General features: G+C 39.6%; 1 protein-coding gene across 3 annotated transcripts in view; it reads left to right on the top strand.

Annotated features, from left to right (window-relative positions):
* Nucleotides 1-1,741: 1,741 nt before the first annotated feature.
* mapk11.L (mitogen-activated protein kinase 11 L homeolog) overlaps nt 1,742-14,742 on the top strand; it is a 46,279-nt gene continuing 33,278 nt past the window's right edge. The window contains exons 1-2 of one of the 3 annotated variants that reach the window (XM_041584824.1): nt 3,265-3,317; nt 6,163-6,200. In XM_041584824.1, coding sequence (XP_041440758.1) covers nt 3,285-3,317; nt 6,163-6,200 — 71 coding nt within the window. In that variant the 5' untranslated portion in view covers nt 3,265-3,284. 3 annotated transcript variants of the gene reach the window in all.

Consider the following 14,742-nt stretch of genomic DNA (forward strand, 5'->3'; position numbering starts at 1 on the left):
TGGCCCATTTATACTTTTTTTCTGATTGGCTCCCTCTGTACAGCTGAATACCAGTTTTTCCCTGAATTGTAGAGAGGGCTGTTTGAAGCAGTGGAGGGTACCAAAAGCTATTTCTAAATGTATGGAATATTTTATTATAACTATTATATAGTTAAAGTGACATTTTTCCATTTATAACAATCCCAGTTTATCAATCAGTGCTTTCAGTTTTCTTACAGTGTTTCTGACTTTTTTGGGATTTTTTGGGTTCAACCTCCATCCTTTCTAAATATATGGGCTGCTCCCTATAATAGCCTGTGACAATTACCCTAATGTTATTGAAAATTTTAAACACACACGTGTATAAATATTATATATACATATAAATACACACACACGCATTAATTAAAGCTTGCTAATGGTTTAATTTTAAATGTAACTGCAACTGAAAGCCGTATGTGTCTTGCTGTTGATATTCTCTGCATTGCTGGTTCTGACTCCTGAAACACTGTAGCAGAACCTAGCAGGCCTGGTGGAGAACAGAGTCAGACATAGAAAACAGAAAGAAATAAACAAATAAAGTTTCCTACAGCAAATACATGTACAAATAACATTAAAAGCATCGCTAATTTGGACATATATTTCCTTTTCCCTCTTTATCGCCTCTGACATGTAGACTGCCCCCCTCAGCCTGTAAGGGCCCTGTCCGACACGTTAAAGGCACAGTACACCAAAATCGTGAACCAGATTTTTTTTATTTCTTTAACAGCATTAGGAATTCACCAGGATTCAGTTTGGTATTCAGCCAGGATTCAGCCATTTTCAGCAGGATTCGGCTGAATCCTTGTTCCTGGCCGAACCGATTCCTTAAAATCGTATGACTTTTCGTCACAAAACAAGGAAGTAAAAAAAATTTTTAGCCACACACTTTGTGCTCTTTTTCCCTCCCCCTTCACTGATTTGCATATGCAAATTAGAGTTCAGATTCAGTTCGGTATTCGGCCGAATCTTTCACAAAGGATTCGGGAGTTCGGCCAAATCCAAAAAAGTGGATTCGGTGCATCCCTAAAAGCATACAGTACTCACTGTCCATACGAACATCACTGGGTCAAATGTTACCTCTTGCAGATTTACCGATTTGCTGAGTACCTTCCCAACAATTCACAAGACTTGCGAACCCAGCCAAGGAATTTTCTTACACCACCTACTGGTCAGGTAGTCCACTGTACGACCTACGACCCTCCACTACGCCCCAGTCAGGAATTGTCCTTGTATGTCACCTCCCTCCTTCAGTCAGCTTGACACCTCACCAGTGCCCCCTTTGGCTTTTCTGGATAGGAATTTCCTTCACCTTGGCCTGGGTTGTCCACACTTTCCCTCTCTTTCACTCCACCCCATCTGTGGTAGAACCACGGCTTCTAAGCCACTATCTCCTTGTTGGGGTACCAGCTACCCATTCTATCTAGTCCTTTTTTTGCCTAAGGCTGTATTTAGGAGATGTAGCTGTCTATACCTGCTGGAACTGAAGATCACATCCTGGGCTCAACCCTTCCTTTTATACCTTGAACCACCTGGCTCACGATTTCTCTCTAGTGGTGAATGGGCTGATTACGCCTAAACCTTTCCCTTTACTGTCACCTGGTGGTGGTTTAGGTCCAACTGGATTTCCATGCTGACACAACAATCACCCTGTGACCTGCAACCCCACAAGACTTGCTCTGAGCTGCTGTCATTATAGCAGTTAGTGCGGGGAGGCGCCACTGAGAATGGTAGTGGAACAGTATTACATGCTATGAGGCACTATCAGCGCATTGCCCATCCACCTGCTATCCCTCCGCCCCTGGCTCCTCCCTTCTCTGCCGGCTCCTCCCTTCCTCTCAGCAGTGGCTGTGCGCTTACCGGTCGGGGCAAGATGAGCGGGCGCGCTGGCTTCTACAAGCAAGAACTGAACAAGACGGTGTGGGAGGTGCCGGAGCGGTACCAGAGACTCACCCCTGTTGGTTCCGGTGCCTTCGGCTCTGTCTGGTAGGTGGGGGCCATTGTGAAGCGGGTGGGGATTGGGCCCTGCTGGCACCCGTCACACAATGCATCAAACTGTGTGGTTAATAGTGCACCATTGGTCATTTTACTGGCCATTCTACTGGGCTCTGAGGCAGGGAAGGCCGGCCGTGTACATGTGTTACAACTTGTAGCTGACTGGCCAGGCTGATATGCTGAGAGCTGTAGTTCAGACGCCCCCCGGCCCTGATGAGAGAAGCAATGCTGCATGTGTGTGTAGTGCCGCACCTTTACTGTGTGTGTATGTGGGGCAGGTAGAGCTCCAGGAATAATATCCCTCAGTGCCGGCTCTTCAGTCTCACATGCGCCTCCCCATCTGCTTTCTTGTCTATGTCTGTACTGTGTGCGCGTCACTTTGATCAGTTGCACTAATACAGCATGTACCTAGCGTTGTGCGGTCACGTGAAAAACTTGAGGCTCACAAAGGAAAAATCAGCTACTTCCTTCCTCATCAGCCATGACATGTCATCTCCACAGTAAAGTAAATCCGAAATGTAGTAAACACTGACTCTTCCTCCAGCTCTCTCACTAGCAGCAAACACAAAGGGGTGTCCTGAAGCTGTTGCTCACTTGATACCTGGCTACATACCCTTATGGTAAACATACCTGAGATGAGCAGTTGTGTAAAAACACTCATAGCTTTGTGCATGTTCTGACAATTTTTTTCATTTAGTATTGGCTTGTATATAAGATGCAGAGGCCTAACAAAGTTATGAAGAGGTTGTGGTTCTACCAGTCATGCTGGCTACATAATTGTGTCCCTTATCAAACAATTTTAATTGGGTTATTATGCTTTCAGGTAAGATTAGTCACCCAACTTCCCAAATAAACTCATGTTAAGAATACAAGTAGGTGATATTCCTGTTTTTTGCTTTCTCACCAATTTCTATTTATGTAAATAGTTACCATCACAAGCTATTATTTCATTATTACAGAGAATAACATTTTTTACATTTGCTTGAAGTCGACTCTGTGGAAGATTGGCTTCCTGTAATTTGTAGCTTTCTGGATACTGGGCGTTCACATAAGGGATCCCATACATGTTAATATATCTGCAGTTGAAATAAGTATATATCACTTTTGTTCTCTAGGTCTGACACTTTAGTGATACTGACACTAAAAATGATCTTTTCAAAATATTAATCTACCTTAAAAGTTAACTATAGGTCTTGTTGATCGTTTTTCACTGATAGGTCTGCTCTTGTAAGTAAGAGTTTCTAATACTAACGGACTACTGCTTCACAAATATGGCAGCCCCTCATAAAGGAACAGTAAGAAAGGTAATGTAAAAGCATCAGGCAAATACTTTTATAAATAGCATTCAAAGAAATGTTATGATAGATAATAATAAAAAAGGTTATTTTCTGATGTCAATATCTCTTTAAAACAATGTAACAGTAGTCAGTCCTCCTCTATGCATTTTAATCAGCTGGCTTGCAACACTGTTTCAGGAGTCAGAGCCAGGACTGCAGAAAATATAACAGATTTATATTGGTTTTAATGACAAACACATTTGTGAATATCTTTAAAATGTTGCCAGTTTTCTTTGAATATATATTTGAAAATTATTTAGAAATAGATTTTCTGTCTAAAATATTTTTTTTTGTTGGACAACGCCTCTAAGTTCATGTATGTATATTGCATATAACTGTTTCATGCTGGCAAAAGGCAATTTTTTGGATAATGCAGGGTGTCCCTTATCTGTTTGTTGTTTTCCCTGGAAAAGTCACCTAGTGAATACTCTGAATTGTGGAAAGTGTTACTAGAAATCAACGTAGCTGTGATACCACAATCAGCTACTGATTCATTCAAAAGACTTTTACACAGATGCTCTTGTAAGATTAATGTGGCTGCACACGGATGATAAACGTTGATGACTAGTCGTCCCCTCTTGACTGAGCCAGCAGATTATTGTGCCCTGTATAGAGATCTTGGTGGTCCTGACCGGTATGGAAATTCCATCAGGAGAGGATTGCATTAGCATGATGATACAGTCCCCTACTGATGGGTTTCCACAGGCCCCATTATGATCTGATTGTTGATCCAGGGGACTGAATGATCAGATCATGTTGGCTAGCCAAATCAGATAAACATCCTCTAGTTTAGCGATGTTGCATGTATGCCCAGCTTTAGTGAGGTAACACCCTCTACATGCTAAAACATACACAATTACCCCCCCCTTAAGCCTTTTTGGACATCACCTGGCATGGACTCTTTTCATATTCCTCTTGCCAAGTGCAGGTTTCTCGCTGTGTGCCATTGGTCTAAAATAGGCAAAATTTGGTGGTAACTTCTCTCTCTTTATTTCCTTGAATTTTTTCAGGGAAACTTTCTATTAGAACATCATATTTGTTTCCAGTAATTATAAGTGTTGCCTGTGAGTGCAGCACTTGGGTGCAATTACTGCTTCAAAACACTTCTCTGTCAATTAAGCGCCTATATGTCATTATCTATGGCTGCTGGTACACAAGGTCATCACTGTTTCCCCAGTAAAAGTCCATTTATGCCAGACCTGCCAAGTGCATGAGTTCTAGAGCACCTGTCTGGATGATACTGACTTAAAGGGGTGGTTCACCTTCAAACAACTAGTTACTATTTTTATGTGTGACCGTATTCTAATATTGAAGTGTCAAGTGTCTTTTTTTCAACTTCTGAAGCAGCCCTGGGCCAACCCTGTAAACTGTTCTAAATGGATACATTTAGTTTATACATTTCTTATCTTTGTGCCTGCTGAACAGAATCTCGGGGTTTCATTACAGGCAGCTGTTAGAATTGATACAATAGTTGCTAATACTCCAGAGATGCTGCTGAGAAATGTATCAATTGAATGTTGCAAAATTGTAACAGTTTAGAATCTGCACATGAATTACTGAGATGCCAGACTCAAACACCAGAGACAGGGCCATTCAACTTTAAACTTAGATTTTGGAAAAACAGTAAAAAATAAATAATGCAAAGTAATTGAAAAAAGTCTTTAATTCTGGGCAACAATCTGAAAACAACTTAATTGAAAAAGGTGTTTGGAAGGTGAACAACCCCTTTAAGTCACAGCTCCCATCTGTTTCAGAACTAAATGATTTTTCTCCCATTGCTGGATATTCTTTCTGTGATGCAGCGTCTCTGTGCCTCATGCTTAGTAACTGCATCTCTCTTACTTCCCTCACAATTGTGTATGGGGTCTTGCATGTTTCACTTGCATTGACTTGATAATATTTTCTCTATCTGTGCTACAAAAGTGTTTGCTCTATCCTGCTATCTGCAAGGACTGGTTTGACCAGCTAGATGTGCTCTTACTGTATATGATTCTAAATATCGTTTTTGGAGCCTTGCCATGGGCCGCCCTATAGGCCTTTTAATAACAAAGCATGCAAGTATAATTTTTTTAATATAATCTTTTGGAAACTGGAAAGTTTGTATGGTACTAACCAGTCTTTTAGTCTCTCATCTCTCCATTTCTTCCCTTCACTGGGCTTGACATTCCTGTCTTGAAGGGCTTGTTCACCTTTAAATAAACTTTTAGTGTAATATTCTAAAACAATTTGCCTTAATTTTTTATTAATATGGTTTTTGAATTATGTTTTATGTTCAACAGTTCTCTAGTTTGTAATTTAAGAAGCTATCCCGTTGCTGGGATCTATTTTCCTTAGTGACCAGTGGTGTGAACGAGAGCCTGGAATATGAATAGGAGAAGCTTCACAAAGTAGTACAAGTTTTTGGTGTTCCACATCGGGCAGAGTGTGACCACAGATTCTTGCGCACATTGCTATGATTTGTTACTTCTCTGCTGCGAACAAGGATAATTGTTTGTATTAGTCATAGAGGGCCAACATAGCTAGTCTATAGACATTCAGCACAGTTCTATACAAGGTGGTATATTCATCAAATAGTGAAGTTAAAGATCACCACAGTCCTCTAGAGTGAATTCCATCACTCTCCCTTCATTTTTATGGGAATTTAAAGAGAGTATTTTTCAAAATCCAATAGAAATTAATGTAGAGTGGCAGAATTTCACTCTAGAGGACTGTGGCGATCTCTAACTTCACACTTATACCCCCCAAGTAGGGGGAATTAAGTCTTATAGAAGTGAATCTATTTATCCAGTTGATTTATTTTTTATTTTTGTAGCCTGGAGAACACATTTGTCCTGAGCCACTTAAGACACAGTAAGTGCTGTAAGAATATGCTTATTGTAACAATAGAAACAATTGACTTGCTACACGGTATAAAACACAAAACCACTGGGTTGCAAGCCATTACATAATCATTTTGTATCTTTTCTTGGACATGGCTGAAATAGATCATTTGAAGTCCAACAGTAGAATGTTTCCCCAGTGTGCCAAAAACAGGGAACTTAAACTACTTATATTTTGTTGAGCTAAGAGTTTTGACAGGTATGAGTACAGAGAAGTGAACTATATATATATATATATATATATATATATATATATATATATATATATATATATATATATATATATATATATATATATATATATATATATATATATATATATATATATATATATGCAAATAGATGTTTTATGAGTTATAAATAATTTATTAGTACACACCCTCAACCTAACTTGTATTTAGTGTTCTCCAAATAACCCATTCATGCAAGGTCGCAGCTGGAAATTTTTATTTATTTTTTGCTGTAAGAAGCTTTTTAGACCAGGTGTCATAAGTCTGTGACTCAAAGCAGGAGTGAGCTATTTGCAGCAGAAAAAAGTTAGATTGAGAAATTCACAAACCATCAAATATTTCAAAATGCTAAGAATAAAACACTAGTAAAGTCTGCTTGTTAAAATAGATTCAATAAACATCTGGTACAATTATGTGGATTTTTTTAAAAAAAAATCATTATAAGGCTTTCTTCATTCAGCCTGAGCAAGTGTTATGATACACTGGTGTATTCTTATAACCTCAGTGCCTGTTAATTTTATAAACATTGTTGGTTGATAAACATAACCACACCACAGAGGTCTTGTGCGTACCCATAGTTTTGTTTGTTGTCTGGGAATCTATGGAGCAGAAATGAAGCATTTGCCTAGCAAAAACACTGTATACCTGGGGAAAGGTGTATAACACTATCTGAACTTCCTGAAATAAATATAAATGTATTTTTTTTTCTACACAAACATAGCTGATTGTACAGATTAAAAGGATAAGATTAATAGTCTATCTCTATTCACAGGCACCAGTTCACATCCCTTCTAAAGGTGGCCATACACCATAAGATCCACTTGTTTGGCAAGGTCGCCAAACGAGCGGATCTTAACCTGATATGCCCACTTGTTTAGCAAGGTCGCCAAACGAGCGGATCTTAACCTGATATGCCCACTAATGGCTGGGCGATATCGGGTGAATCCGAACGTACGGCCCTGGGGATCGGATTACAATGCTACGAATGGGCACCGACAGGTCGCAGGACCGCATCAACTAGCCAATGCGGTCAAACTTGAGTGATAGATATCAGGCCAAAAATCGTCCAGATATCAGTCGAGAGGACCCGTCGGGAGCCCCCACACATGAGCAGATAAACTGCAGAATCGGTCTAAAGGACCGATATCGCAGCTTTAATCTGCCCGTGTATGGCTATCTTAAGGCTAGTGCCCGACCAGCTTATTTAGGCTTTGTGCAGACGCAAGGAGTGGATTTCAGTGCTAAAATGAAAACTCACCTGTTTTTGTACTGAAGTACGCTCTATTTACACGCACCTGGGCCAAAGCAGTAGCTCTTGGTGCTGGCACATCAGAAAGCTGATAGGAGCATATGGTTTAATTCTCAACCTGCATTTATTAGCCTCCTGCCTGTACCCAGAACTGTTGTGTTGGTTTTGGTACAAGAACACGCGACTCAGCTCCAAAATGCAAACTCTCATGTTTCTTTGCCAAAATCAACCTCATGTGCCTGCACCCAAGCCAACACAACAGCTATGGATGCAGGCAGGAGAGGAGGCTAATGCTCGCTTAGGGGCTGATTTTCAGCCTATGTATTTCAGCAGGTCGATTTCAGCCCCATGTAGCACTAGCCTTATCCAGTAATGCCACCCCACCCACATCTTTTTACATTGTGAAGTGTTATCTGAGACTTTAAGTCTCTCTGCTTTCAATAGGAGGTGGTAAGATAATGGTGGGATTGCATTACATTGTGTGACTAAGGGAAAGGACAGAGCGTGTAGGCCAGGAGTGCCCATACTTTAATAATGCGAGATCTATTTTTAGTGATGTTACCCCATTATGATCTACATCATAAAAGCATTGTTGGCATTCTGTTCCATGGAAAATATTACTTAAATATTATATTGATTTATGAGAGAATTTATATTGCTATATTTAACAAACAACTATTTCTTACATAACCTTAGCATGATAAATATCTGAATGAAAAGCATGAAACAGGAGGGAGATTTAGACAAGCTGTTTGTTGACAGTGTCTTGAGATCTACTGATCACCAACTAAAAATCCACTGGTAGATCCCGATGTTCCTTTTGGGCACCCCTATTGTAGGCTATGCTGCTTTCAGCCTAGATATCTTTTGCAAGCTTAGCAAAGCAGAAAAATTTTCAGTCTACGGTCCGCCTCATTGTACTGGCACACAGAGAGATACGTAAAGTAAATCTGTGCTAGCGCAGGTGACATATATGACAATTCCCTCCCCCTTCACTTACCTTCAGATTGCTTCAAGTAAAATACATTACTAGCAGTGATCCAGCTTAACAGAATGCTTTTTTAAATTGCTGCAATTAAGCCAGATTGCAAAGAGTAATGTGTTTTACTTGCAGCGATGCAAGATTTTTTGTCCATTGTAGGGCAAATTTCCCCCTGTGGCAGTACCCTAAGGAATGGTGGGAAGTTGCTCATAAGAGTTACCATGGTTTTTTGCAATCTGTGGAATCAGTTATATTTGAAATACATTTATTTTTATTTCTAGCAGTTTATATAGTCGTTATTTACTTTTTCTACACAAGCCCAGCTGAATGAGCTCATGTCAAAAAAGTGGGTATATTTTCTCTTTAAAGGTAACACGAGTTCAGTGAATAGGACTTGGCTGAACATAATTTTTTGCCTACTGTTTATATTACAAATAAGCTGTTATTTCTTGAGCTAAACAGGGAAACTGGTTTATGCAAGGTAGATGATTAGATTACCAGAATACAACCCTCTCCCTTCCCCCTTTGTTGTGACAGTTTGGTTGGGTCTATAATGCAGTACATGGAGTTGCTTCAGTTTCCTATTTTGCCATGTTTTGCTCTAACATTACAAAGAAATAAAAAATCTCATTATTAAAACAATAAGCAAAAAGTATGTTCAGCACAAGCCCTTTCCCTGAGCTCATGATGAACAATCGGGTATATTGCTTCTTTAATGGCTACTGTATTGTACACATTTTATCAAATTTCCATTTGCAAAAGGCACACAAGGAAGGCAAATAATTCAAAAACTATTTAAAAAAAAAAGTATAAAAAAAATGAAAATATATGTAATCTTAAGCAACTTTCCAATATACATTATTGTTTTTCTTCGTTATTTGCAAATATAGTTGTAGTCAGAAGCAGGGTTTGTTTATGCCTTTCTGTTCTGTGCATCTGACTTATGCATTTATATGCTTTTATAACACAGTTACGTTTGTTTTTATGCATTTAACATGCATTTCTATGTTTTATGTTACTTGCGACTGGTTTAAATTGCTGATTAATTGGCTCACACCTACGTTTTCATCAAACCTGCATGTTAAACTAACCTTAAATGTAATTCTGTCAGGACAGATTGGAGGCGTCACTTAAAGGGGTTGTTAATCTTTAAATTAACTTTTCACATCATGTAGCGTGTGATATTCTGAGAAAATTTTAATTCGCTTTCATTTTTTATTATTTGTGGATTTTGCGTTATTTAGCTTTTTTTATTTCAGCAATCTGTTTGCTAGGGCCAAATTTTTTCTAGCACCCATGCATAGGTTTGAATGTGGGACTGGAATATCAATAGGAGAGGGCCTTAAGAGAAAGAGGAGTAATAAAAAGTAGCAATAACAATGTATTGCCTTACAGAGTTGATAGACCAGCCCTATGTGATTAAAAAAATATTCTAAGGGCTGGTATTTACTATGTGTAAGGCTTTTATGCAGTCACTGACTAGGCTTCCTAGGGCCCACAAGAGTAATGGACATCAGGGGCCTGCTCACAATGATCAGATGTAGGCAGTGCTAAATGTAATAGGAGCTATATAGACACTGGTAGCAATAAGAGAGGATTGATGGGAATTCTTTTTGATTTGCAGCCACCTATAGTCCTATTGGTATGGCTTTTTGTACAAGGGTTGTCTGACAGTAGTAGAAAGAGAAATAAGGGTGCCAGTTATGTATATAGTTGAGTACGGTCCTCAACTCATTCAAGATTGGTAAACGTTTTTGCAGAAATGACTCGTGTTTATGTTCTTTAAGCTGATGTGTATATATATATATATGTATATATGTATATATATATATATATATATATATATATATATATATAATTATGCATGTAGCTGGAGCACTCAAATCATTAAGGTAATTGCCTAGGTGCAGGTTAACTTGAAAAATTCATAGGGCAACAAAAACCGCACACAAAGGACTTGTATAAGTGAAAAAAGATAACCAAAAATAACCAATGGTTATCTTTTTTCACTTATACAAGTCCTTTGTGCGCGGTTTTTGTTGCCCTATATATATATATATATATATATATATATATATATATATATATATATATATATATATATATATATATTAGATCATTTAAGAGCACTCACGGGTGTTTGTGAAGAATACTTTTTATTGGAGTGTTACAATCTACCCCACATCAACGCGTTTCGGGTTCTTTCTGAACCGTCGTCAGGATGCACCCAGAAGTCATCACGTGATCCATAAATACAAGCATAAACCAATCAGTGAACAGAGTTAATTAGTGAGCAGAGTTGGTTATATATTCACAACAGTGTTCTGCATTAAAGTGTTAGCATAAATTACTGAATCCATTAACAAAAATTCCATATACATGTTAAAAATTCCAAATACATGTTAAAAAATTTTTTATATAAAAAGTGTGAAAAAAGTGAAAAAAGTTAGCCTTGTTAAAACCTTAAAAAATATATGTATATAGTGACTCATATAGTTTCTTTGAGACATAAGGACTGTACAGATGACACATCCCAAAACAAAGTTATCAAAGGTATCCATGTGTTCCGGTGCAACAAGCTGGTCCAAAGAATTTTTAATCTATAAATAATAATATGTAGCAGCATTTGGGGGTACATAGTTACTAAGTTAATAACAGCCCTTCCAGAGCCATATAGCATCTAATTGGAATAGGGGTCTGGTCATATATTAATCTGTCAATGGTTCCGTGTACTACACATATTGAACCGCATGGACTGCTTATCTCTTATTATTGTTTCTACAGGGTAGAATAATCCTGTCCAAAAGCACCAGTCAAATATAATCAAGTATAAATTCATCCCTGACATGTGATTGTCAGGAGAATATTTTGAACCATTGTTATAGCACCTATATTGTATATATTGTTAGCGTGGTTCCTTGATACCCAGTTCTGAGGTCAAGTACATGTAGTAAAAGAATGAATCCCACTTATAGTGTATCTATATGTCGCCACTCCCATGTCCCACTTATCGTGTAGAACAATTCCCCGTGCCAAGAAAAATAAAAACACGAACAGAGCCGTACTGCCAATATTTCAAGGTAAGTACGATATTGATTAGTCCTAGGGACAGGAAAAAAGGAGAAAAAAAAAGAAAAAGGACAAGGACGGACAGGAGTCTTCTTAAATAAAACATGCCAATGAGTACATTTCATTGAGGCCCCTGGGTGCAACTGTGTCTAAAGTCCGTATCCACTTGGCCTCTTTTTGAAGCAATATCCTCCCCCTGTCACCTCCACGTTTAAGTGGGGGGACATGATCAATTAGTACACATCGTATGGAGGGGAGCGAATGTCCAAATCTCACACAGTGTCTCGCAAGTGGACTGTCAGCCTTGCCAGAGGTTAGAGCCGTGCGTATGGTGGATCTGTGATTGTTCATCCGAATCCGAAAAGTAGTGGTACATTTCCCAATATAGTATAAGCCACAAGGGCAAATAATACAGTAAACCACATATTCAGAAAGACAAGTTAATCGATATCGTATTTCAAATCTCTTACCACTGTGAGGATGGGTGAAATGAGATCCAGTTAGAAGGAAGCCACACGTGATACAGCCGCTACACCTGAAGCAGCCCATCTTATTAAATATCTTTTTATTCGATTTCAGCCATGTCTGTGGCAACGTAGTCTCCCGAATGTTTTGCAAGTCCGTGACCATCAACATGTCACGCAGGGCCCGACCCTTCCGGTATGCGCATCTCGGCGCCTCCACTTCAGTGAATGGTAGGCTGTTATCCATTTGTAGTATGGGCCAATTCTTTCTAATGGATGTACATATGTGTTTACTTGCAGGCGAAAAGTTAGAAACAAAGGTTAGAGTGTCCCCTTTGTTCACTTCGCCAGACCTGGTAACAGACTTGTTTGTATCCTCTTTTGAGAGAGCTCTTTCCAATTCCTTGTCCAAGAACTCTTTCTGATACCCACGTTGTACAAATCTCTCATGCATCTCATATGCCTGTTGTTTTGCCCGCCCAAAATCAGAATTGTTGCGAACAACTCTAAGAAATTGTGTGTATGGTATGGATCTCAAAATAGAGGGCGGATGAAAACTGTGCGCATGCAAAACCGTGTTTCTGTCTGTGTCTTTACGAAAAAGAGAAGTGCCCACACCATTGGACGTACGAAAAATTCTGATGTCCAGAAAATCAACCGTATCACGATCAAGGGTTAATGTAAATTTGACCGGAGTAGAAAGGGCATTTAATTCGGCAACAAATGTCTGGAGTCCAACTTGGTCCCCCCGCCATATCAGAAACACATCATCGATATATCTCTTATATAGAAATAGTTGGTCAACATATTTAGAAAGGATATGTTCTTTTTCAAAAAAATCCATATATAGATTTGCATAGGAGGGGGCCACGTTGGACCCCATTGCCGTGCCCGTCAGTTGTAAATAAAAGATATTTTCAAAACGGAAATAATTCCGGGTAAGTACCATTTCCAGTAGGGAGCAAAGAAATTCAACCGGTGGCCCCCCCGTGTGTCCATTGATCAATGCCGTCCTACAAGCTGAGACACCCTGATCAAGCGGTATAATAGTGTACAAACTAGACACGTCAAGCGTGGCAAAAATAGTGTCATCAGGGAGTGGACCCAGCGTGGCCAAGATTTGAAGAATGGCCGGTGTATCAGCTATGTAGGAGGGCATCTTTAGACACAGGGGTTGAAGGAATGTATCAAGGTAACAAGCAATGTTTGAAAGAAGAGATCCACGTGCAGAAATAATAGGCCGGCCAGGGGGTGAGGTGATGGATTTGTGTATCTTCGGCAACGTGTATATAATTGGACACCTGGGAAATTCTACAGAAAGATACTGGCAGCATTTTTCACTAATCCACCCATTGACTACAGCTGTGTTGAGGTGGAGATCTATTTCTTTCTTAAACCTCTCAGTAGGGTCCCCTTGTAATTGCATGTAGGTCCGTTTGTCTGACAATTGTCCAAACAATTCATTTCTATAGAATGCACGGTCAAGTAGGACTATAGACCCACCCTTATCGGCCGGCCGAATAATCAGTTCACTGTCACTCCTAAGGGTTCGTATGGCCTCCCGCTCAATTTTGTTCAAATTGGAATAAACTTTATCCTGTTTGGAAATACTGTTTTTAAAGTCCCTCTGCACTATGCCACAGTAGGTTTTTATTGAGGTCGGTGTGTTGGGTGGTTCAAACCTGCTGACGGGGCGAAACTTCTCTACTTGAGCATCAGGCCTGTCTTTAAAAAAGTCCCTCAATTTCAATTTCCTTTGGAGGCGATATAAATCAATCTCCAGATTGAATTCATCGGTCCGCTGGACCGGAACAAATGACAAACCCCTGCTCAGAAGAGAAGCCTCGCCCTGTGTCAGCATGTGCTTGCTCAAGTTAAATATTACATGTTCACCTTCCTCGGTGGTCTGCCTCGGCGGTTTGTACCCCCCTCTCCTGGTATGTTTCCTTTTCCTTTTGCCTCCCCTAAAAAATGAGTGCGGGTTACAACTCCGCTGGGGATATTCTCTTGAGAGGCACATGCCGTGGGCCCTTTGGGTGTATCAATATCAGAGGTGGGTGAGTCCCCAGAGCTGTCTACCGTGGAAAAATTTCTCCTATGTGTTCTCCGTCTAGACCACCTGTCTGTGTCTTGTCTCCCTATTAACCACCCATAAACTCGGCGGTCCCTGTAGTCAGAATCTACTTTGATCACTTTGGTTTGTTTAAATGCAATCAACTCCTGTCGGTATTTCTCAATGCTAGTTTCTAATTTTGTTTTCCAATTTGTGGACTGATCAGCCACCATTAAAGGAATGGCAGTCGATTCAAGCTCACCGATCTCTGCCCGTATCTTTCTAAGTTCTTTCCCAGATTGTTCAACCACTAGCAACATAAGATCCAAGGAGCATTTGTTCAAAATGCCACACCAGCGACTGCAAAATTCAGGGCTAGCGCGGCCAATGGTTGGAATATTACGAATTCGGAAGCCCCTTGGAATCTTACGCTGCCTATAATAATCAGATAGGTATAGGCCATGCA

Source organism: Xenopus laevis, chromosome 3L (assembly GCF_017654675.1).
Source record: "Xenopus laevis strain J_2021 chromosome 3L, Xenopus_laevis_v10.1, whole genome shotgun sequence".
Taxonomy (NCBI): Eukaryota; Metazoa; Chordata; class Amphibia; order Anura; family Pipidae; genus Xenopus; species Xenopus laevis.